At 35.5% G+C, this 27,254-nt stretch overlaps 1 protein-coding gene across 2 annotated transcripts in view; it reads right to left on the reverse strand.

Annotated features, from left to right (window-relative positions):
• Dpyd (dihydropyrimidine dehydrogenase) overlaps window positions 1-27,254 on the reverse strand; it is an 899,256-nt gene that overhangs the window by 773,728 nt on the left and 98,274 nt on the right. For both annotated transcript variants that reach the window (XM_021158977.3, XM_085835556.1), the window contains exon 3: window positions 8,354-8,436. In XM_021158977.3, the coding sequence (XP_021014636.1) occupies window positions 8,354-8,436 (83 nt within the window). The remainder of the gene's footprint in view (window positions 1-8,353; window positions 8,437-27,254) is intronic.

Consider the following 27,254-nt stretch of genomic DNA (forward strand, 5'->3'; position numbering starts at 1 on the left):
TGGCTATTATAAATAGGGCTGCTATGAACATAGTGGAGCATGTGTCCTTTTTACCGGTTGGGACATCTTCTGGATATATGCCCAGGAGAGGTATTGCTGGATCCTCCGGTAGTACTATGTCCAATTTTCTGAGGAACCGCCAAACTGAGCTCATTGTATATATTGAATATTAGTCCACTATCAGATTTAGGATTGGTAAAAATCCTTTATCAATCTGTTGGTGGCCTTTTTGTCTTATTGACAGTGTCTTTTGACTTTCAGAAGCTTTGCAATTTCATGAGGTTCCATTTGTCAATTCTTGATCTTACAGCACAAGCCATTGCTCTTCTGTATAGGAATCTTTCCCCAGTGCCCATATCTTCGAGAACCTAGTTGTCCCTCAACAGAGGAATGGATACAGAAAATGTGGTACATTTACACAATGGACTACTTCTCAGCTATTAAAAACAATGAATTTATTAAATTCTTGGGCAAATGGATGTATCTGGAGGATATCATCCTGAGTGAGGTGAACCAAACACAAAAGAAGTCTCTTGATATGCACTCACTGATAAGTGGATATTAGCCAAGAAACTTAGAATACCGAAGATACAACTTGCAAAGCACAAGAAAATCAAGAAGAAGGAAGACCAAAGTGTGGATACTTCATTCTTCCTTAGAATAGGGAACAAAATACCCATGGAAGGAGTTACAGAGACAAAGTTTGGAGCTGAGACAAAAGGATGGACCATCCAGAGACTGCCCCACCCGGGGGTCCATCCCATAATCAGACACCAAACGCAGACACCTTTGCATACACCAGCAAGTTTTTGCTGAAAGGATCCTGATATAGCTCTTTCTTGTAAGGCTATGCCAGTGCCTGGAAAATATAGAAGTGGATGTTCACAGTCATCAATAGGATGGAACACAGGGCCCCCAACGGAGGAGCTAGAGAAAGTACCCAAGGAGCTGAAGGGGTCTGCAACCCTATAGGTGGAACAAAAATATGAACTTACCAGTACCCCCAGAGCTCGTGTCTCTAGCTGCATATGTAGCAGAAGATGGCCTAGTCGGCCATCATTGGGAAGAGAGGCCCCTTGGTCTTGCAAATTTTATATGCCCCAGTACAGGGGAATGCCTTGGCCAAGATGTGGGAGTGGGTGGATAGGGGAGCAGGGCAGGAGTTGGGTATAGGGAACTTTGGGGATAGCATTTGAAATGTAATAAAGAAAAAAAAAGCCAAAGGGAATACTAAATCCCTTCAGGCTCTCATGCTGCCCATTTTCTTTGACTTGGAGAAGGGATTTTATATACATACATCATATACATACTTTGTAAACACAATTATAATACATAGTTGCTCACAATATGTATCCTATAGTCATATGTTTATCCTCAAAACATGAAAAGTGGGACAGTGATAATGATCTTATTTAGATGAATACAATTTCTCAGCAAGAAAATTCTTTGTTCAAGTTATGGTGGAGAGTCCATTAAAGAAATTCTAGTTTATTAAGGAATACAGTGAATAGGTAAAGCAGTACCAAACAGTGAAATAACTTGTATTATCAGTTGGCAACATGACTCACCACCATTCAAGATGGGGGGGGGAGGGGTGGAAATTAAAGACATGCTTATTTTCTTATATTGAGACAGGATGAGATTGGAAACGTAAATAATTTTTGCTTTTTTCAAGTGTCCCTTGGACAATCTTCCCACATAAAGTTTAGATTATTATTCCTATTTCTGCCAACTCTAATAATCCAAAGTAAAGAATCAAGAGCATTACAGCCGTTTTAACCTTTTGAATCAAATGACAGGTAGACTGATTGTATCTCCTAGAAATCGCTCTCTACGTTGACATGGTTAGAATAGATTTCTTGACTCTGCATCTATGCTGAGTTTCCATTGCACCTTCAAATTCTATTACACACACCAGAAAAAAAGCCAGCCAACATAAATTGTACGACTCAACATCTCCACCTAGTGACAAGAATCCCAACACGTGATGAAGCCTAGCAAAGAGGGAAAGACTGGGTTCTGGATTCCCTGGCAGCTCCTCAACATCATAAAGATCCAGAAGCAGCACTGGCACCCAGCAGCCTGCTCCTTAAACATCTGGAAAGTATTATTCTCCAATTACTGATTCTTAAGCCCCTAGTGAGCTACATCCTTAAACCCAACCAACTTTCAATTCTACAGAGTCCTTTAGTCCTTGCTCATGGCTTCCAAAGCATGTTAACTGTTTTTCCCCCTTAAAATACTACATTCTACATCACATTATTTTGCAGAATTTAACTTCTCTGTTTCTCAAGTTATCCACTTTTAATATTTATCCTACCCATGTGTCAACTACTTAGTATTCATTGTTCAGTTCTGCCTCTGGTAGTCGAAGTAAACACATGTGTAAAAGGGCCTCACCTTCCCTGTTACACTCAGACTTCATTACAGGGTCCAAGACAGGCAGCAAATATTAAAGTACAGAAATCAAATCACCTTGAAGTGATGAGAGGGTAGAATCAGCTGAGATAGCAAAAAAACGCTCTGTAAGGAAGGCACAAAGTAACTCCTAACAACTTCATACAGTGGACCAAAGACATGTTCTGGAGAATATGTCGGTTTTTTTTTCCTTGTGCTTAGATAAGGGTCTTTAATGTCATCATTTTCACAGACTTTCTGTAAAAGACTTCCACAGAAAAGAAGTGCTAGGATGTGTGATTGAAAAGTATATATCATGCCTTTGGCATCTTACATGTGAAGACCACAGTCCCAAATCAGTTCCATAAACATCTATGACTGGAGCAAATTATTGTAAACACATACTCCATACTATTAAAAAAAAACAGAGTAAATAGAAACATGGTAAAATTTGATATCTTATTATGAATTTTTATACATTTATTATTCCCTTCTATTATTCTCATGCCTCACATCAAATCTATGAGTTTTCCAGCCATATTGTACAAAAACGTAAAATAAAACTGATATTATTGTCGATGACACAAATCGTATTCAAATGGACCAAGGTTATAGTCCATTAACTTAAAAATTATTCAGATTTTCCATAAACTTTATGACTTCTATATATTGTATTTATAGGTGGTAAATTAATACAAAAGGGCATGTTTACTTTAAGGTGCCACATGGTACTTGACACTTCACTCCTCAATGTCGGTAAATTCCATCCTTCTTGACCTTTGAGACCCTGAGAATGACTGGCTTATCACTCAGAACCAGTATGCCCACTAAGCTGTAGTCATAGTCTCTTTCAAGAATTTTGTATATTTTTTTAAGTTTATACTTTTATCTACCAGATCAAAATACTCTGAACATTTTTGAGAATCCAAATCACACTTTTTCAGTGATGTGCCAAGATTGTTTTTTGATTGGTTGTACAGGTTGCAATTTACTTAAGGGAAGTCTTTAAATTTTGCTGATATGCTCCCATTTATAGGAGATTTTTAATGTACTCAAAGGTTTTGATTATTTTTGATAATTTTTCCTTCATTATTTTCACTCATCACACCTCAAAAATGGATTCACTTCCATAATCCATTGGGATGTGGCCTATTCATTTTTATTCCATTTAGCTCCTTAATACATGTGAAATTTGCTTTGCCCATTACAGATAAGAATATCTGTAAGATATAAGAAAACAGCAAAAGTTGATATAATTTATTAAGTGATTCCACATGTTCTGAATAATTTGTGTACTTTATCTGCATAACTCCACTAGATCATTATAGGAATCACTGTCAACAAGAGCCACTGACTGACTATAGTACAAAGAAAGCTTATGAATTTCTCCATCTACTGTAAAGATGATCCCTCTCATTAATGGTCTTCTTCTTTACAGTTGAACTATATTGAGAGCTTATTTCTTTTGAGTCCTGAAGATTGAACCAAGGGCCTTACATACACTATGCAGGAGCTCCGCCATAGAGCTATACACCATGCTCTTTTTTCTTCTTAGGGTTTTGTGGTTGTTGTTTGTTTGTTTTTTGTGGTTGACACTCTTGGGATATTTAGAAACAAATAGAGATTTAGAGAATAATACTGATTTTTTTCTCTTTTATATTAACTCACTCTTGATCGCTTGGGTACTCTGTTGTTAATAGATCTTTTCTGCCATCTTCATAAGGAAGAGAACACAATGACATTTGATATGCATGACACTTGTCTTGCCTCACAGTGGCCTGTCTGTTCACTGGAACTCCATCACTGCACATCCATCCCACATCATTCTGGCCATATAAAACTTTCCTTGTAGGAAGTACCATTCAAACCATAATCACAAGAATCCTTTAAGTGAAATATTTAAATACTTAAAATAAACAATTCCACTCTTACTATAAAATGGCCGCATTTGGGAGGCTTGGGAGCCACTGTAGCAGGCTACTCTCACACTGATAGGCACAGATAATTCTACCATCACAGCATTTGGAGCAGCCCTGCTCTGAGTCTCTCTATAGTCCACAGAATGTAGACAAGAACCTCCCTGCTATAAGCTTTTCTCCATCCTACACTGCATGGCACACCCAAGCCTCACTTGGCTGATAGTACTGCATTTAAATTTAAAGTCCTAAAATGTTTGAAGAACTACTCTTGTGAAAACCCCATACCTTCCAATGGCTACAGACATCAAAATACTAACAAACTACAAATGGCCGCATCAACCTCACTCTCTGCCCTAAACTGTAGGATTATATTTTTTCCTATAGTAAATGCAATTCCACACGTGGGGTAGACTTCAGCATCTCAAAAGTATCTAAAAAGAAAAATAAATCTGCATGTAATTCTTTTTCACCCTCTCTCTCTCTCTCTCTCTCTCTCTCTCTCTCTCTCTCTCTCTGTGTGTGTGTGTGTGTGTGTGTGTGTGTCTGTTACTATGCTTATCCAATGTTATTTACCCAGAATATTCCAAAAAGAAAGCTGTGGTTCCTATATATTTTTTACATAAACAGAATTCAGACTAAGGGCATCATTACATGTAGAATCCCTGACAGGATTAAAACAATTCATAAACTGAAAAGAAGCAGAGTCAAGATCCATATCAAAGACTAGCCAGGAAGGAAGCAGGATGAGGACACAGAGGGTTGAGCACAGGCTGACGCCTCTCTAAGTGCACTGATGCAGACGCTTACTAGAAGAGAAGATACCAATCAGAAGAAAGGCCCCAGGAGCTCAGGTCAGTCTGTCAATTCCAGCCAGGTCTGGTATAGCCCCTTTCCATCTCCATCCCCAGTTAAACAGTCTCAGAACAAGGGTACCCCGTGGACACCTGAAGTCACTGAAGGCCTGGTGTAGAAATGACCTGAAGGGGAAAAGGATGCTTTCATTGCCAAGCCAAACCTTTGACCGAGGATAAAGAAAGGAGCTACTGTCAAGTGTGTGGAAACAGAGAAGAACTGAAGATATGACCTTCCTACCCTTTCACGTCCACTGAATGACCAGTTCCTCAAGGGCACAGCCTGTATCCTTCAGGTCTGTAATCATCACCTGGTGTGTTACAGATGTGAAAGTAATATTTTTTAAAAAGGCAAATGATAGTCTCTATCCCTACAAGGCGCTTTCTCCCTGTACTCTAACTCCACAGAACAGTAAATTTATTATAGTTTTACACCCCAAATTATCACTAAAATCATAAAATTTCTAAAAAAAATTCCTTGAAATATTTTAAATTTTTTGTTTGTTTTACAGGACACTAGATTCTATATAAGGGTGATCTGCATCAAAGTCTAACAAAAATATTTTCACAGAGCCTGCCAATGTCAGTCCCTTTGCTAACTGATGTTTGCCTAAGTTATTTCTGAATGTCTAATGCTGCCCCAATGGGGTCTTGGTGCTATCACTGTCCCAGTAAAACTCTTACTGCTCCATTTCTGCTTATAAATTCATGACATAGAAGAAACTTATTATTGATCAAAAAAGTCTATCTACACATATGGTTGTAGTTTAAAAAAAATCATCTTGTCTTCCAACACAGCCTTGCTGTTCTTCAAGCAAACCTTGACAGTCCACTCTATACTACACTGCGTCCTCTATACTACTCTACTTCCAACACTGTCTTTTAGCCTCTGTGACCCTCTTCAATTGCCTGTGTTTAGTATTGGTTTTCTGTGATCAGTTCTTCTGAACTGATGCATTAATTTTTTCTCCTTGAATTCCATCTATGGTCTCCTCTGTCTAGATATTTTCATGTGAAAGAATGAGCCCCTGATGTATTAAAAACAGAAAGTGCCCACCGACATGATACTATACAGTCTAATGCTACTGGTTGCTAAATTATGTCACTGCGTCTGGTGAGTCCAGGCATGAAAGTGTGTGTAGGTGGACACATAAAATAGTCAGCCTAAGTAAACAAGTGCATTTCACCACCATGTGATTAAATTCAGAATTAAATTATCTGGACTGCTGCCCTACTCACTGCATGGGTAGTCAGAGGTCACCCCAACTACGTAATTAATGCTGTGTTCCCACCCCCATCCATTCATTCTGATTTTACGAGCAAGATCTCCCTGTATGGCATAAATAGTACTGATTTTTTAAATTGGCTGAACTTAATAATGATCTTTTTTTTTTATCTACAGCTCTCCTACAATTCGACTTGGTTTGTCTGCAGGACAGATCTCCTCCAATGCTAGCAAGTCCTTGTGTTCACTGTGTTTCCCCATTCACATCCACGTCCATTCACATGGCCCTTTTCAATTCTCTCTGTGGTTTTGGTCTTCAGTTCTTTTATTCAAAAGCATGAGAGCTGGCATCCTCTTTGTCTTCCTGTTTTTCAACGTGTTTATTTCAAGATAAATGGAAATTAAATTGCCAAAATAATTGGTTTCTAAATAGATATTAGTATGCACATTTCACATATTCAAAATTATAAGCTCTACATAAATAGCATGTTGAATTTTTAGTGGCACCATGGTTTTCAGTACAGAATCCAGGACGTATTTAAACACAGGAATTCATTCATAATTCCTGTCCTAGACTTTTCTACAGTATAATTTGTTTTTAATTTTTAATTTAAAATTATTTTGGATAACTTAAACTTTCTTAGACTGTCAGTGTATTTTATAGAGACACAAATTCTCGATTGCACACTCAGTTTTATTTTTCCATCTTTTTTATTAGTAAAGGCATTAACAATAAAATAGGTTTCCTTGCTCCAGCTGGTAATTTCTCCTCCACACTAGTAATATATTATTCCCCTTTTTGTGACATCATAATCATCTATACAGAAGTACCATGTATCTTTGTGTAGAAGCTACTGTTTCCAGTAAATTTAATTACCTCCCCCTGTGGTTTTAAATAGAAGTGGCTTCAAAATGAGGGCAGCTTCTATTAAATTTAATTACTTTCTCCTGCTGCTTGCATGGTAAAAGGGAGGTTGCTAAATGAGAGTGGCTTCTAAACTAAAGTATATGGTAGCTGTGTGCAAGCAATAACAAAATTGTGTTTAAACCAGCAAGCAGCCAGTCTGTTAGATTTCCTGTTTCCCATATTTTAACTTTCTATATCTTAAAGCCATCTTAAATAAATGAACATTAAGATATTTTTTAAAGTAATGTTAGTTTTGTGAGTACAACAACAACAAGAAGAAGAAAATACCACTGCATTGTATAATGCAGAAGACTGCTGCTGTATGGCTCAAGCTGGGAACTTTGAGTGCTACTGTTGTTGGTGACTTCCTTGTTCTGAGGATCACAAGCTTAGTGCTCACACATTGTTAATGCCTGGTTACATTTTCTTTGATTTTGATCAAATGAATTTAAAGGATGCATCATTAAAGGTTATTAAAAAAAGATATCAAGGCTGGAGTGAGTGTTGAGAAAATAAAAATAGGAATGTTAAGTGAATAAAATAAGGCTATTCATAGGGCTTTGCATGCAAGTCGAAGTAACTCTATGCTTTGGAATCCTGAGATAATGTAAGTCACTTTAAAATACTTTTTAAATGAAATAAAACAGAAGATGAAATGAAAAAAAAGAAACCCTTTTCAAATTAATTATTAATTAGGAAATAGTACTCAGCTAGGCTACCTTTACACAATGTTTATTTTAAACTCACAGGCAGAATTTAGATGAACAATATTTCCATTCAATCCCACAACTTAGTCTAAATATAAAACAAGACACCCCGTAAGCTTTTTAAGTAACAAATTAAACATTTACATTTTTTACTGTGCACTGAGGCTTAACATTTATGCAGCTTCAAAACCAAAAGTACAGCCTCAAGGGAAGTCTCTCCACTGACAAATTAATACCTTAGAGAACAGAGCTGAATGGTGGCAATGAACTCATTTGTTCCCCCAATAATGAAGAATGACTTTTTCTTTACCACATCTGTGACTGTTGCTATGGTGACCCAGACTTACCTCACTGCTTCTCGGAGAGCTCCTCGCTCACCAAGAGTCGTGTGCTTGATGTCATCAAAATTATTCTCCAGCTTCTCACAGGTCTGCAACACATTAAAACAGTGATTTAATTTCCCACACCCACCAAAGAAATTACGTCTATGCAGTTATGTAAAAATATAATCGATTGTATTGATCAAGGGCTCATGAAAAATAGGCACGCGGCTTTAATTGGGTAGGATTCATTAAAATCGACAGTGAAATTCAAAAGCCACAAACTCTCTAGTCCTATGATGCAGCTGCAGGAGAAATCTTCTCATCAGACTTTCTTCAAAATAGGTGTTAAAAAAAAAAAAAGAGTGTCACACACAACTAGCCAAACTGCCAGGGTTTTTCAGAATAGCAATTAGTTTCCTAAAATAATCTCAGATTCATTAAAGCCAATGCAAATTTAAAAGAGAAAAATCTGTAAAGGTAAGTTCAAAATCATATTGATAAGTGTGTATGATAATGATCTAGTTCAAAATTGGGTAATGTGTACCAAAACGGAGAGTGCCAAAGTATGAAAAGAGTGCCGCAAATTTTAATCAAAATTTAGAATCAGATCCTAGGGAACAACCCACATATTATATTTTAAATTGTACATATAAATCCAAACATTTTTTATTTCAAAATAAATCAGGCCAATTTTCGTGCTATTAAGTCTTTGAGGGATATTAAATCAAGACCATACATCACAGACAAACCATATAGGTAGCAAATACACCATTGCCAGTGCATTGGATTTTCTAAAACTAAATTTAATTTATAAGCTACATTTTAATTTAATGGTACACTTTACACCAACAATTGTATATAACTTAATAAGTATCAAGAACATAGAGCTGATATCAAATTTTAGCCTACATGGGTAATTATTTTAATTTTTCAAATATTTAGGTAACAAAACAATAGTTTTTGTACTTTGTTCTTTGTAGGGTTTTTTTTTTTTTGCTCTTGTTTTCAATTTTACAAACTGAAAAGTAAATAATAATTAAATTTAATTATGAATGTATTGTTTCCCAAGTTATAAAAACAACATACTGGGTTTCAGAAGGCTACAGAACTTAGATTATTGATTTCCAATGTACAAGGGTAAATTAATTTCCAACCTACTAATATGCAATTCATCATTCCCCCTGAAGTCCTTCATTTTTGTGTAGCTCAAGTTAAGGACAAGATCATCTTGGTGCATAACCAAATTGTTTTATGATGGGAATCTAAAATATTTCTAAAATAATTTAAATATAAAAGTTTTTATACTTAATGATGCTCAATTTATTATGTTTTCTAATATATGGTTAGTGCTTTTAGGGGCCCATTTATTTGAAATATTCTTCAAAACCAGTAAAGCCTCCTTTAGCATTTTTCAGGAAGCTTTGCAATTTCGTATTTCACCTTTTAATAAGTCATGCCTTTGAGATGACATCTATACAGTTTAAGACTGGAAATCACATCATATGTATATCAATAAAATACTATTTCCCTTAAATACCATCTATCATTGGGAGTCACTTTCCCATAATTAAGTTTCAGTGCCTACAGAATCTATTTCTCAATAGTATTCTAATCAATTGATCAATTTTCCATACATGTGTCAGTACTATACACCTTAATTATACATATATACACACAAAAATAAATTAATTATTCCTACAAATAAAGATAGGGGAAAAACTAAATTGAAAGTGGCAAAAATGGCACATGAAGAATCTTTCATGATGAAAATTTAAATAGCCAAAAAACGTTAAGTTCTATATGATTAGTGAATAGAAAAGAAAAAGAAAATCTTAAACTATAACTAAGCTCCAATCTGTATTGAAAATGTGTAAAATGAAAAAGATATACCATACAGTGTTTTTGTTCAAGTATGAAAAGCATTATACTGGTAATAGCCCTGTGAAGTGTTGCAGTCACTTTTCAAAATGATGGTTGTAGTTTCAACAGCCAACTATTGGCACATATATCCCAGCCCTGCTGTTTTACACTTGAAATAATGTTTAGTGTATTTATCCAAAGTCTCATGAAAGAATATTAATGTTAATGTTGTTCCATATTCCCAACTGTAAAGACAAAAGCAGGAGTGGGTAGATTGGTGAGTAGGGGGAGGGAGGAGAGGTCAAGGGGTTTTCGGAGGTGAAACCAGGAAAGAAGATAACATTTGAAATGTAAATAAAGAAAATACTTAATAAAAAGATGAAATATATGTGATGAAATACATTCATACCCTAGAAAACTCCATAACACTAAGAATAAACAACTATAAATACATGAAGTAACATGGAAGCACCTCAAATTACACTGACAAAGAAGTGACATACAATAGGAAACACATTCAAAGATAACCCTCTTTTAGTTTGCTCCTCTGTTGCTGTGACAAAACACTGACCTAACCAGCTTTGGGAGGGAAAGGCTTTATTACCCCCAGGTAACAATCCTACGACAAAAGGAAGTCAGGGCAGGAGCTCAACGCATGAACCTGAAGGAAGAAATTGAAGCAAGTACCATGGAGAAACCTGCTTACTGCCTTACCTCTAAGCTGCATCAGCTACATTTCTTATGTACCCAAGCCCAACTGTTCAGGGTTGGTACCACTCAGAGAAGGCAGGGTCCTCAACATCAATTAACCATCAAAAATGCCCCACAGACATACTTTTAGGCCAAGCCAATGGAGGCAATTTCTCACTTCAGGAGATTCCTTCTTAGAGGGCAAGTTGATAACAGAATCTAATCGGTGACTTACTCCATTTGTATCAAGTACTGGATGGTCCAGGCAACAATGAATAATCTAAAAATTGATAATTCTATTTGGAATCACTTTATAAAGAATAAAATATTTATGAATAAATTCAACAAAAAACTGAAAACTACAGAGAATTATGGCTTTTCTTTAAATGATTTTTGAATGGAAAAAAAGTCCCATTATATCCCATTATATTATATATTATATTATCCCATTATAAAGATGGTTCTATTCTTTGGATTGACACAATGACCCAATTCATAGATAATTACACTTGGTGTTTGTTTTGTTTGGTTTTGCTTTCAAAATGTGACAAAACGGTTCTAAAGTTAACCTGAATGCAAAGGATAAAATATCCAAAGAGAAAGATAAATAGATAGGTAGATAGATAGATAGATAGATAGATAGATAGATAGATAGATAATAGATAGATAGATAGATAGATAGATAGATAGATAGATAGATAGATAGATAGACAGATATATAGAAATGTGTGTGTGTGTGTGTGTGTGTGTGTGTGTGTATACACAAAGTGACTCTGATACCTATGATAAATTTACTATTGCAAAGAAAAGCAAGACTATCCAATGTGGGGAAGGACAAGTACTGCAGAAATATCACAAAGGAGTAAAGTGAGACTTCCTGACTCACAGAGCATCCAACTTAAAATAACCAGAACCTAAACAAAAGCTAAAATTTAAAACATTTCAAAGGAACATGCTTTTCTGACTTTGAATTAATCAAAAGATTCATAAACACAAAGAAAAAAGAGAAACTCATATCTGATAGAAGACTTTCTCTAGAATATGTAACAATTCAACTCAATAAGGCAACCTCTGTCTCCTTATATCTTAAATGGGTAAACACTTCATAATAGATAGTCTCCAAACAAAATAGAGAATGGTAATGAAAATTCAAATATGCTCACTCAGAGGAAGAGTGAGATCACTAAACTCAGGGACAAGGGCAATAACATCAAGGAACTACATTTTCTCTTGGTCATGAGCTGGCCATATGAATGCAAAGATGCTAGCTCATTAGAAAACAATTTGTTGCTATCTTAGAGTGTTAGCATAGGAACCACATGAGTATAATCAATGTATAATTAACAGAGTTATATGGCCAGCAATTACACTTATGTTATAGGAGGATTATAATGAAATAAAAATGATGTTTCCATGTTAAAATGTGTACACAGATTTTCACTGTATTATTGATAGGCATTATCAATAACTGACACAAAGAAACAACCCAAAGTCAGTAAAATGACAAATGAAAAATAAGTGTGGCATCCCCATACCACAGCCTATTATTGTCTGTAAAGAGTGACGACACAAACATTGTCTGCTGTGGATGAGCCACTAACCATTATGCTAAGTGGGGAAAAGCCATATATAAATGATAGCATTTTATAATTCCATTTATAAAATACCTAGTCTGGGCAAATCAATAGAAAGCAGATTAGTGGTTGCCAAGGGCTGTAGAAAGAACGAGGTGGGGTCTGCTAATGGGAATTTGATTTCTTGGAAATAAGAAGGAAACGTCGTGGAATTTGTAGTAATTAGGATGCCACTTGTGAATAGACTAAAAGCTACAGAATTATAATTTCAAGGGTGAACTATATGGTATGTGCAACATATTTCAGTAACACTGTGATATTAAAAATATGCAAGGTAATCTACAGGATTAAAACTATGCAGCCAAAATGGTCTAAGATATTAAGTTCCCTTAAATATCTATACAAAATTAAAACAATAAAAGGGTTTTAAGTTAAGCCAGAAAAAGATGTGTTTTTCTTAGGTTAGCATGATAGATAGGTAGGTAGATAGATAGATAGATAGATAGATAGATAGATAGATAGATAGATAGATAGACAAATAATCATGCTGCTTCATTAATACAACCAATATTGGTTGCTTAGGGTATTATTTAAAAATAAATCTAAATTTAAAAGGCATCCGTGCAAATGAATAAATTCATAAGAGTTTTAGTTCTAGTTAAGAATTATAACTTAGTATCTTCTAAAGGGGGTTAAAATTCAAGAATTTAACATGCTTCAAAATATCTGACATAGCAATTATTGGCTACAAAGTTGGGGAACATTGCTTTTTTTCATTGTTTTGTTTGTTGTTTGAGGCTTGTTGAGACAAGTCCCAAATTTGAGATTATTCTGCCTCAGTGTGACAAGTATTGAAATTATAACATTTGTTTGTTGTTTTTGAGGTAGTATTATTTATTTGAAACTGTGGGCTAGTGACCCATTTGTGTGAACAAGGGTAATATAACTAAGTGTTTGATGCTGAAGTAAGTTAATTAAACACATTTTATCTGTAGATTGAATGTTTACTTTAATTTTGTTTGGTTTTGTGTTGGTTTGTTTGGAGATAGATTCCTACAACCACAGTGAGTCTCGAATAATTAGGTAGCTGGGAATAACCATGAAGTGCAGGGATGATTGGGAAGTCCAGATCATGTTGCTTTACCTCCTGAGCACTACACCAAAAGTACTGAATCACATTCAAAGATAATATGTATATGATTGGATATAATTTAAAATTGGGCAGATGCATAGTTTGGAGAACTGTTGAATCATATTCAATACACACACACACACACACACACACATATATATAACCCTAGAGCTGTGTCTCTAGTTGCATATGTAGCAGAGGATGGTCTAGTAGGTCATCAACAGGAAGAGAGGCCCTTGGTCTTGCGAAGATCATATGCCCAAGTACAGGGGGATGCCAGGGCCAGGAAGTGGGAATGGGTGGGTTGAGGAACAGGGCAGGGGGAGGGTATAGGGGAATTTGGAGATAACATGAACATGATATTTATGAACACATAAAATTCAATCTTTTTAAATTAGTGGGGGAAAAGTCACACACATATATACACACACATATATAATTGGATATTATTTGAATAGTTTTTACTACATGGCCAGCACACAGACATTTTCCAATGGCACTAACACCAAGCCAGGTTAGAATCTAGACTCTCAAGTAAAATCAGTTTTCCTCTATTGTTATTTTTTTTAATATTCTTTTATATTTGACCTTAATGTGGGCAGTCAGAAAAGGGGGGGGGGATAGAACAGAAAAAAGCATTTCATATGTGTATTTGTATGTGTGTGTGTGTGTATGAAGTAACTATTTCTATTATAATAAGTATCCTTTCTAATATTTCTACAAAAGTATTCAGCTTTTAAAGGATTCTGATTACTAAAGAGATTCATGCAGCATTCCTATAGGAGTGAAAATTATGAGGAGGATACTAAATTTATTATCTAAAATTAAAGAAAGAGTTAAATAAAGTACTTTAAATATGAGATTATATATACTTATTATAAACACTCATTACATGGATTTATTACAAGCTGGTGCTTCCATGAAAGTATATAATATTTTTAAGAACATACTTTAGCACCCAAGGAGCTAAATGGGTCTGCAACCCTATAGGAGGAAAAACAATATGACTAACCAGTAGCCCTAGAGCTGTGTCTCTAGTTGCATATGTAGCAGAGGATGGTCTAGTAGGTCATCAACGGGAAGAGAGGCCCTTGGTCTTGCGAAGATCATATGCCCAAGTACAGGGGGATGCCAGGGCCAGGAAGTGGGAATGGGTGGGTTGAGGAACAGGGCAGGGGGAGGGTATAGGGGAATTTGGAGATAACATTTGAAACGTAAATGAAGAAAATATCTAATAAAAAAAGAACATACTTTAAAATTAAATATTCTGATTATAGAAAACAAATGTCTTAGTCAGGTTTACTATTGCTATCATGAAACTCCATGACCAAAAACAACTTGCGAAAGAAAAGGTTTCATTAAACAGTTCACCATTAAAAGCTGTAAGCTGTAAGGAAAGGAACACAGGGATAGAAACCTGGATGCAGGAGCAGATGCAGAGGCCATGGGAAGAATTAGATTCAGTTCCCAGCAACCACATGGTCAGTCACAAAAACCTGTAACTCCAGATCCAAGAGATCCAATGCCTATTCTGGCCTTCCATTCACCAGGAATCCTAATGATACAGAGGCATACATGCAAGCGAAACATCAGAACACATAAAATTCAATCTTTTTAAATTAGTGGGGAAAAAGTCACACTAGCCACAAAGTTGCCTTTCAAAACTAAAAGTCAACTACTGGAGTTACAGAGTTTGCAATGGATCTTTATTCCATCTACTTATATTACATCAATACTATTTTTTCATGACTCTAAACCAACACTATAGTAGTATTTAACTTTTCATAGTATTTATTCCACTGAATGTGTGTGCAATTATTTATTTGGTTAATTTCTATACTTTCTTGTGTTCTAATAACAATATAAAAACAGTGAATTAAATAATCAATGTATAGAAACAAATTAAAGGATTAAAACCTTTTAAGAAAGAAGAATAAAGGGTCACTGAGGTTGTTCATTCAAACTAATTTGCTATTGAACTCAAATTATTACTTTCGTCTAAAACTCATTCAACCTATGATGAGCACTGTCATCTGACTTGGCATCAAGATTGGAAATTCGGGGTTCCTAATTCTAAATCACTATATTTTTGTTCACTAATTCAGAATTAATGGAAAGCACTGTCAATGTCCTTTATGGTCACATTTTTTTTTAAAAACTTCCTTTTTTTTTTTTTTTTTGGAAGGTCACTACCACAGCAAAATATTTAGGGGAATCTCTGTTAGATCTAAGATCTCATTTTTCTTTTCCAAACTTTAAATGACTGATTCTTTTGCTATGAAACCTCCTCTTATTAAATGGATGCCTTCTCAGAGAGAGAGTTTCTAACCAGACATAGAAACAAATAATTGTGTGTAATTTCTGTGGATATTTTTCCAATAAATTTCCATACATACATATATATTTCTTGGTCACATCTATTTATCTCTATTTGTCTCTAATTTAACCAAAAAAAATCAATCTCTGTGTCTCATTGTGCTTTTGTTCATTTGATTATTATGTTTTATGCAAGCCTTGGAGAATTGCATTTTCCAACAGGGATTAGCAAAATTACACAGCACTGTACCTGAAGTGCATTCTTTTAAAACAATTGTATTACATTTGCCTGTGGTCTTTAAAACCAGCCATGCTGCAGGAAACATGTGGTTTAATATTTAATAGCATTGCCAAGGTGTGATAATTGCACTACTGTAATTAAGAGCAGATTTTGAAGATATCAGTTTACAGGTTTAAAGTCACTTCCTACAACTAGAGCAACAATAGTAAGAAAAAAAAAAAAACAACAAAAACAAAACACCAAGAACAGCATGGACTGGAACCTGCCTGTAACATAATCATAGCACACTGGCTTGGGGCTTGTAACAGCATCCTAACATAGGCTTAGACTCCAGTAACATTAAGAGAACCACATCCAGCCTGTGTCATCCAATAATCATGTTTGAACCCACGTGGGGAAAATGTTATAATTATATGGAATAAGCAAGAATTAATGATGATTTTTATAAATTCTCATAATTTACATTCTTTTAAAAGGCGGGCCAATGAGATTACTACTTGAAATAGTTTTGTGTTACTATCCACAGACAACTTTTAAAAAGAAATGGAATACTTAAGGTAATTTTACTTCTTGGAAATATAGGTTAAAGTTCTGCACATGGTTGGCAATCTACATGGTGCTACCAAAACACATTTACATTTTCTCACACAATGTCATGAACGGAAACCATTGGCTAAGAAAAGCTATTCGGGCCTGGGAAATTCCATCGTTCTTAAAGTACCTGCTGCACAGGTACACAGAATTGAATTGGGTTCAAGCTGGGTGCAACTGCACAGGCTGGTAATCTTAGCCTTAGCCTGGAGACAAGAGAGTCCTTGAAGCTTATTAGCTACTCAGCCTCACAGAAACCATGAGCCCAAGGTCCAGGGAGAGACACTGCCTACAATTATAAACTAGAAAGTTATAAAGGGAGCAATGGACATGGAACTCCAGATTCCATACATATCCACACACAGGTTCTTTTGCACCCACATACAAACATGAACATAAACATAACCACACAAAAAATAATCAGACTTCTATTGTTCTCACTCTCTGCTCCCTCCATCTCTCCCACTCTTTCTATCTGCTGTTTCTAGCGCCCCTTTAATCCTTCCAGTCCCTCCCTCCTCTTTGTCACCTCAGTAAAATTTAAACGATTATCTTGTGGACACTACTGTACAGGGTAGAGCTCATAGAAAAAAAAAGACAGAAAGTAACTGCATTTTAATTATTTTTAGATTCATCCTGAAAATGTGGAGATTCTTGCCTGTTTGTTTTTTTCCCACTGAAACAGGAGATGATGGAGCTGGCTCAGCAATTAAGATCATTGACTGCTCTTCCATAGGTCCTGAGTTCAATTTCCAGCAACCACGTGGTGGCTCACAACCATCTGTAATGGAATCTGATGCACTCTTCAGGTACATGTCTGAAGACATCTGCAGCGTACTCTTATGAATAAAACAATAAATAAATCTTTCAAAAAAAAAAGAAACAGGAGATGAAAATATTTCTTGGATAGATGATAAAAATGGGACAGATGGACTTAAAACTGAAAATAAGGTTGAGTATACTAGGGCACAAGAAATTCATTAGCAAATACTCTATTAGCTAAACAAGAACATCCCAGAGCCTTTGAAGGAAATTCAGCATTTTAATGATGAGAACTTTCAGTTATTAGTAGGGACTTTATCAGGAGAGGGCTCAAAGAATTCCATCTTCTATCATGAGGTAGAATGGATAGCCTAACTTTGTATTAGGTTGACTACCAGAAAAAGAATGTTCCATGTTTTCTACTCTGAACATGGTCAAGGTTCATTATGCTCAACAAAACACAAAGGAAACAAGTTAGATCATAGGTATTTCAACAATGTTTTTAGCCAAAATTTTTCCATTCCTGGAAATAAACAACAAATCCAAGGCTATTATGTTTCATGAGTATAACAGAGACTCAAAGTCCACAGGTCTTAGAGTCTATTTCCAAATGTGGTAAGCTCTCATTACATGTAACACACAGCTCAAGAAACCAACACAGTCAATTGCTTCTCTTCTGCATAAATTTAAGTGTCGAAATTCCAATTGGTCTGAGGTTCATAGGATGCCTGCCATGCTCTCCATCCTTCCCACCTGTGACATCAACGATTAATCACTACATAAAGATGAGGCCAATGGCCTGCTACCAAAGTCCTGCCTCTGCTCTACTCACGTGGGCACAGAGCAAAGAAAAGTTAAAAGCTTATTTGGAAACGGCAAATATCTTTAAAGAAACTATGTATTATGTTAATGTAGGGCAATCTCAGAAAACAATCTCAACTGAACACAAAGCAGACAGACACTGGCAGCTAACTTTGCAGAGTCACAATGTCCCTCAAACCTCTGGCAACACTACTGATATGCATATTCTGGAATTGATGGGTAATAGTTTGCTAGGAAAGTCAAGCAGGGCACTCCTTTCTGTGTGTGCTATATACCTTACAATGTGGAGAAACAAGGAATCCAACATATGCATGTTTAGGCCAAATTAATATCCACAAATATTTTGCAGGCAACAGTCTTTATTTGGGTCTGTGACACCACTGTGACAAATATAATGAGCAATTAAATCCCCAAGTGTTCAGATTTTGGCAGCAATTAAAGGAGAAACTGGAAACTAAGCATCAAAACCCCGTTTCAGTGGCTTCCTGCCAAATGAATCCCCACGGGGTGAGGGAAGGTCTCAAGTTTCAAGTGTGGTAGATTTTACGATGTATTATAATTCATCTGTATTAAGGATTAAATAAAATATAATAAAACAAATATGTAGAATACCAACATTAATTCTGGAGAAAATAGCAAGCATAATGCCCTAGTGCGGAGAAATTTAAATAAGATCACTGAATTACCCTTGCCTGACCTATCCTGAAAAATAAATCCAGTCAAGCATATCTACTCATTCACAGTCTGGAAGGAGGTGGGTTGAGGTACAGCAAGAAGAGGTAGAAGATTGTGTTACTAAATAAAAGGAAGACATTGCTATTTCTATGAGATTTATTTTTAATTCTTCTTTATGCTTTATTAAATAATCAAAATATCAAAAAACAAAGTGGAGCTAGATTTTATCTACTAACAAATCTAAACTTAAGAAATTAGGAATGTAATTTTAATAAACGAAAGGTCATAGACAGTTAATGGGTAGCCAGAAGAATGCAAGTCCCAGATGACTAAAGAGCTAAAAGCAAGAGGCTTAATAGCCTTCAGTTGAGAAAAATGTATACTTGAATGTCTACTGCTAGCCAGTGTACCAGGGGGAGAGCTATAAACCTAAGTGCGAAAGATTTTACTTGTTCACATACCAGAGAGATAAGAGAGAAGAGTCAAATTAACCATGCGCCTTTGATCAAAAGTTTTCTAAATTAAGAGCAAAGGTGGGAGGAGCCACTGGCTCTATTCTAGGACATCATCATTGTTGTCTACTGGAGACAATCAATCCTAGACAAACTATAGAAATCTTCTTCCTAAGTGTCTTTCATTATTATTGTACACATAATATATGGTGAATCAGACACAGTGCTTACATATTCAATCCCGAAATAGGGAGGTTGAAGCTGAAGGATCATGACTTCAAGGCCAACTACATAGAAAGCTCCACCAGACTGGTCTACATAACATGTTCTATGCTAGCTCATCCTGGACTGTACACTGAGACCTTATGGCATGTACATCATGAAAGAAATTAAAGAGAAAGTAGAGGATGGAAGAAAAGAAAGAAGCAAAGGATAAGGGGATGGGATGAAGGGAGGAAGAGGGAAAGAGCAAAAAGATAAATTAAAGGAGACCTAAAGAAGAAGAAAGGAGAGAAGAAATGAGAGGAAGTGGGAGGAGAAAACTACCACAAGTATGTATTGGTTGCTTGCCTGGAATGATAAGTATTATTCTCCAGTTGATCGTGTTTCATTATTGCTTGAAGCACTCACGGAGGTAAACTAATTCAATCAAATATGATACATGGTAGAAAAAGAGGATACCACACATCAGGTGAGAAAAGAAAAATCAGTTGCCAAGAGTAGGAATAGGTCTTGTAATTCCTATGTTGGGAAGATGGATGCCTGTAGCACCCTCTATGCTCAAGGGACCTTAAAGAAACTGTCAGGAAGAATGCAAACAATCCTGAGGAGGTAATATCAGATTCTTTACCATAAACTATGATAACAATCTAAGTAAAATGACTTGCTCCAAGAACGCCCAGTGCAAAAACAACATACTTTAAGGCAGTGAACATAATGGATTGTGTTAATCTGTTATAATTGTATGTATGCATATAGAAAAATAAGTAGATCCAATTCTGGTGGAATCAGAATTTCTAAGGTCTAGGTTCCTCTGTATAATCAATCTACTATGGGAAAGTTCTTCTCCTGAATAGTGTTCTTTTCTAATTGTTCCTTGGACTAGCTACACTGAAGTTGTAAACCACACTCCAAGACATAATCACCCAATTTAGATTCCTCAAAATTCCACATGAACATCCTGATAGTAAGATATCATTTCCAGTTCTCATCCAGAGATTCATATTTCAATAGATAATTGCTTTTCCCTTCAGTGTGTCTTAACTAGTCTAATTCTTTCAGGAGACATTAGGAGGTAATCATATTTAGCTAATGTCATTTCACTAATGGTGGCCAGCTTATAAGCAGGCCCTCTTTCGGAGAATCTCATGAGTCACAGGGAAATGTAATAATATCATAGAATGTGAAAGGTTGAAACTTTGCAGATGGTCAATCTGTCTCTGAGTTTTATTTTTGAAACTAAACTGCTTTCTGAACTCCCATGAAGATGAGTGACCCCCTCAATGCTCACGTATATCCTTATAACATGGGAGTGAGTATAGCTGTCCCTGTGAGGATTAAACTAAGGTATTTGTGTATGTAAATGTATATTCTGCATGATTAAGCACTATTTACATTATTGTTTTAGGCAGTGTCTTATATAGTCCAGGTTGGCTTCAAAATCATTGTAACTGAAAATGATTTTGAATTCCTGATCTTGCTTTTGTTTTTCACAGGGGCTGTGATTACAGATGTGCATCATAATGTCCTTTATCTGGGTGTGCTACATGTTAAACCCAGGGCTTCCTGGAAGAGGAAAATATTCTACCAATAAAGCTATATCTCTTCATTGAAATATTTGAAGCTTCCACTTCATACTTAGTATGAATAAAGTGATATTTTACCACTTCCTTGTGGTAACCAAAAATAGTAAGTTTTGCTAAAATCCTTACCAGCTAATTATTCATATCTGTATCAATGAGAGGTCAGTGAAAAATCAAACTACTATATTTCTTTTGAATTTTAATTTGTTATCCTAAAAAAATCCTGATTTTTTCTATAATAAAGAAATATGCTTTGATTTGCATATGCTTTACAAAAGTATCAAGTGAAGAAAGTATTATTTCAAAATATATTGGTGATAGCTATGTGTCATGTATAATACAGCAAAAAATACAGCATTAAGTTTTCTTTAATTCCATTATTATGTACTCACTCACAATGGTCAGACAATAGGAGAGGGATTTCAAATGTGCCAGGTGAGTGGATTCTCTCTGTAAACCTAGCTGTGCCATACTTTGCAGTCAAAACACCTTTAGCCCTGGACTGAGGTGGAAAGGAACAGTTAACACTGTGGTTTTATCATCCTGGAACGACTTCTTTCAGAGATCTGAAAATTAGTGAGTTGCACAGCTATACTGGGTCCTCTGATGAGAAGTTTAAGATCAGCCCAACTGAAAGAAAAGAATAAACCTATGTCTAAAAATTTCAGGATATTCCCAAATGATAAGTCTACTGGAGAGTTCTGAATTTATTCCTATAAGGCTTTTTTAAACCAAGAATACAATAAACTATTTTTGTTTAAAAACTAATTAGCGTTTTTTGAAACAGCTTCTCACATAGTCCTGGTAGGCCACCAATTCACTGTGTAGCCAAAGGTTGCCTGGGGTCATTGACTTTGTCTCATCCTTGCTCAGGTTGCAAGCATATGGAACTACACCTAAGAGGTAAATTGGTTTACTTGGTATTATTAAATTGACTACCAGAAGTGTTTCATAGACTTGCTAACATGTTATTGTGTATGATTGGTCTCATCTTTGAGCAAGTCCCACGAAATGACCACCAAGGATGTGTTCCACTTCCATTGAACTGTGTCTTTTGAAAGTGAATATAAAAATACTACTAGTTTCAAACTTATAGAAAATACCACTGTTACATCATTAACACATAGAAAAATATAGACACACATCATGCTTAGGAGCTTAACCTTCTAAAGGTAAGCTATGTGATTTTATCATGATGCTTTCAACTGAAATCAGATCCTTGTTCTTAGAGGGTATTTTAGTGAGAGGGTAGACAGTTCTCACCAGAATCTGGGGTGTCTACAAAGAGAGTAAGATTCTGGAATCACAGGTGAGGTAGGACAAAGATAAGCACATTCCTTGCTGCCACTCTGGCTGTGGAGGTGTTTGTCTGCATCTCACATATAATTTTAGGTGGTTAGTGTTTTCTTATACACATTGTTTATTTTTAGGATGGCCATCCAGTTAGAAGCGTTAGACAAATGTCTCACTTAATGAATTCAAAGTGTTTGTTCATACATTTATTAATGACATGGAAACATTACTCGTGGCATTACACAATTAAATTTTAATGTCTGTTTAAATCAGCCCAAATCTATAGAACTACACTTAGCTCATACCGCTATGTAATCCTATGCAACATCACACACAGTAGTTAAGATGCAAAGCTGGACACCAGGTGAACTCACAGCCATGAATTTAATGTCTTTCTTAGCATTGAAAAGCAGCATTTCTTCCACTTTTACATATAGAACTAATGATGGATGTATATTGTTCAAAGCTATCTCAGTCTCTTGTTTGGAAAACGTCCCTATGGATCCCACCAAAGTGAATAAATTCAAAGAGAAAGGAGTAATTTAGTAACTTCGGTTTGGAAGTTAAGAAGCTCTAATGTTCCATGAATTTTAAATGTACATGACACACGAGGATGCAATCTAACTAAGCATAAGTCTCTATGAGTGCTAACTAAATTGATAATTGATTTCTGTTAAAAAAAAAAAAGTAACAATTCCCTATTCGCAGTTATGGGATTCTTGGTGCTAGATAGATAATCAAACAAACAAAAACATAAAAGCCCCAAAATAGTGAGGCTCATCATTATCTTTAAAGGCACATACATTTTTAGGATGTGGAAAAAAAGATTAATAGAACCATTGAAGTTATGTTAAGTTAAAATTCAGAAAAGCATTCATTTCTAAGTCATAAAAGAGAAAGTCTTCTAATATTCTTTTGGGTTGGGAGGAATAAAGGCTTTTACTTGACAGCTACATGAGTTGATATCAAAAAGAGAATTTGGCAGGGGTTTCTGAATCCATAACAATTGTCTATTAGTCTGTTTTTAATAATTTTTCTTTGGCATGTAATCCTCTTTAATTAGATTCCACTCTCTGTTGTTTCAAGATTCCATAAACTGGCGTCTTATATACCAGCTGCTGAAGCAGGAGTTACTGTCTACACGATATTCACAATGAGTAGTTAGGAGGTTTACAATTATACCCTTGCTAATAAATTGTGCCATTTCCACAACAATTTTAAGTGCTAATCTTCAGAAGGCATTTTAAAATTAGCTAAAATTCTGTCAAGAGATTTACAAAAATTGTTAGCATGAAGATAATTATGTCACAGCCCTTGGACTCCATCTCTGATTGTGTGCATAAATCAGAAAATGTCAGCTGTGTTTTCCCTTAATAACTGCCCCTGCAGCAATATATTATATCTAAACTCATATTATCATTTTTGCTTCTCTTCTCTAAATACTAGACAGTTGCTTTAAAAGTTTGAAACTGATTAAATAATTCATATTTCCCAGAATAGTAACTAATTATCAGTTACAAAATTGTAAGTATCAGCATTAAGTGCATCAATATGGAAGGGATAAACAAATTTCCCATGAACTCTATATTAAAGAGCAAAATATATCAATGCAAACTGTTTTTAAAATATTTATTAGACATAAACTCAACAATACCCAGTTGTACACAAACCAAAGTAAAACTTCAAATAAAACTAAAAATATACAGAAGTTTTATTTCAAGAACAAAAACATAGAAGCAAAGTTTCCTGAAGCATTTACCAAACATGTTAGTTATTAAAGTATACTACCCTATCTGGAGATTGAGATCTGCTCTCATCTTGGAAGAAATTAAATTTAAAAACTACTATTCCCTCCTTTTACCCCAATAATGATAAATGACATTTTCTCTGGTCAGACAAAATAGAAAAAATGTAGAATGTTAATTTAAGTTTAATAACTGTGTTAAAAATAAAATTTAGTTATCTTTAGATTCCATTACCTACACTAGGAAGTATTTGTTTGGTGATTTTTCTTAGACTAGATCATTTTAGAATTACCAAAGATAACTTGTGTCTACCAGACACCCTGACTCTGGATGCAATGACATAACCTGGGCTTAGGGTTGCAAGCATTGTTCAGTGCTCAGGAATGCTTTCATAAAAGATTTTTAAAATATCCCATAATGTCAATAATCTACATATTAGCATTTTCTATGTTACTCAGTCCTGTGTCCATTCAGTGAAATCTCAGCATGGGAAAATTTGTGTGCATTAAAACCTAGAAACTAATGGCCATGGGTGTCATTCCTCAAGTTACCCCTGTACCCTCCACTGTCACATCAAATGGAGAACCAGAGCTACCACAGGTGTGTGTAAATTTTCAGACCGGCTCAGAAATTCCATTTTGGAAAGGGAGTTTGTAGTCTTAGAAATCCAGCCTCATTTCTTTTTGGTCTAATCAATTAACAAACACCACTTTGTCCAAACAAAAGCTATTAAACTCTTTTCATCGTCATTTTTTGATAACTTTCATAATGAACACCTCATAAAACTTTCTTTCTCTCAAATTACAGTCTTCAGTGTATCAGAAGACTGATAGATGGCTCAGTGGGTAAAAGTGCCTGCTACTAAGCCTAACAAACAGTTCAATTTTCAAAAACAATGTGGTAAAAAATAATGTGCTATAAAGAGAGAATCAGAGAAGAGCCTCCTGCCTGCTCTGGCCTCAGTGAGAGAAGATGTGCCTAACACTCAAGAGACTGGAGGCTCCAGTAAGTGCGGAGACCTGTCAAGGGTTGGGGTTGGTAGTTGGGGGTTGGGACATCTTCTTTGAAACAGGAGAAGGAATGGGATTTGGAACTGAGGGAGGGCAGACCACTAGGAGGGGGTAATGACTGGACTGTAAAAAATAAAAGTAATTAAAAAAATAAAACATTCACAAACGTACACATACAAAATCAACACAAAAAAAGACAAAAAAATGAAACAAAACATGTATGGTATTCGGAATGCTAGCAGAGAAGAAACGTTAACATCAATATCTCACAACTAGAACTGGAGCTATAACTCAGTGGTTAAGAGCACTGACTGTTCTTCCAGAGGTCCTGAGTTCAATTACAAGCAAGCACATGATGGCTCACAACCATTTGTAATGGGATCTGATGCCCTCTTCTGGTGTGTCTGAAAACAGCAACAGTATATATATATATATATATATATATATATATAAACTGCTATAAACTCTGATGCCTAAAACAGTGATTTGCCTGCAAAGTATACTGGGACAAAAGTGACAAAAACATTATGAGAGTAACCAACCACTTTCTGATTAGATTTGATGAGCTAAAACCCATATGTGACACTGCTAAAGTGGCCAAGAACCAACTACTACGCACTACAGGAAAATCTAGTACTATTATTCTGCTAAAGGAACATAGCAGTAAACTGACTCCTAATGTCACATTGCTATACCTATAGATCAATGAATTATTCAACCCTTATCAATGAAGCTTCTTTTTGCTTTCAATAGATGGCAATTAACAAAGAAGCCCATAGCTGGACAATGTGCAGAATGACATTGGATCACTCAGCCCTAAATGAGATGTCTTTATTAAACAACTACCCACAAGGCTAAGGGAAGAAAGGGCAGAAGGATTGTAAGAGGCAGAGATGGTAGACCACGCCAAGGAAACAGTGTTTCCCAAACCCAAGAGAACTGATGCCCTCGTGAAGTCACAGAGACAGAGACAGCATGCAGAAGTCCTTCAGATGTTCAAACCAAACCAAATCTCCAACTAAGAAGAGAAAATGGACGTCCAGTCCTGCCCATAAAGCAACAAGCCACGTGCAACTGATACCTGTGAACTGTCACTTGCTATAACGCACTGCAGGTTAGGTATCACATCTAGGAGTAATTGGCTGACATCTTCCTTTTATTAACTCAACATACATGTCACCTGTCAAAATGCTATCAAACGTGTGACACAGAAATAAAGTATATGCCCTCTACATAGGCCAGGCCTCCTTGTGCATTTGGGGAGCTAAGAGCAGCCTAATTTTAAAATTACACTTTGGCTCCCTACAACTTTATCTTCTTTTTCTTTGGTAATTCAACTTGCCTCATAAGAAAGGTTATATTCTATGAAACATTGTATGTTCAGATTATTGTATGTTTAGAAGAATTCTCATGGAAAAAAATAAAACCTGCTTAATTTGATATTACAGAGTCAAATGTTCTACTTATAAGGTCTAGCTCCCTAATATGCTATTTTGAAGCATATTGCAAAGACAGCAATGGGAAGATTTTTATCATCTCAGGAACATCAGTTCATTTTTAGGGGTTAAAAACTCAAATAAAGTAAATTGGTTTAAAGTGCCATTCACCTTAATAAACATATTTGCAAATCTGGCACAATTAAATATTCTTAGAAGTTGGAGTATGATTCATCCTTTAAAAATTATAAGGAAAGGGTATATTTATGGTACATGATCCAAAGGCTGACATGAAAATGAAATTTGAAAATTAAATGAAGAGAGTTGATTATGTAAATTGCAAGGCTCAGATCATTTACATGTGATGAAAATTACATATCAGTGTGAAACACAAGGGCATTATCAGTCATCATTATTCTTTGAACTGGGCTTTTTTTTTTTATGAGATTAGAACAAAAAGAGAACAAAAAGAGAAGATTGACCAAGAGACTAGTGACACCTTCAATGGCATCAGAAAACATCAG

Source organism: Mus caroli, unplaced genomic scaffold, assembly GCF_978045245.1.
Source record: "Mus caroli unplaced genomic scaffold, Mus_caroli_1 scaffold_3, whole genome shotgun sequence".
Lineage (NCBI taxonomy): Eukaryota > Metazoa > Chordata > Mammalia > Rodentia > Muridae > Mus > Mus caroli.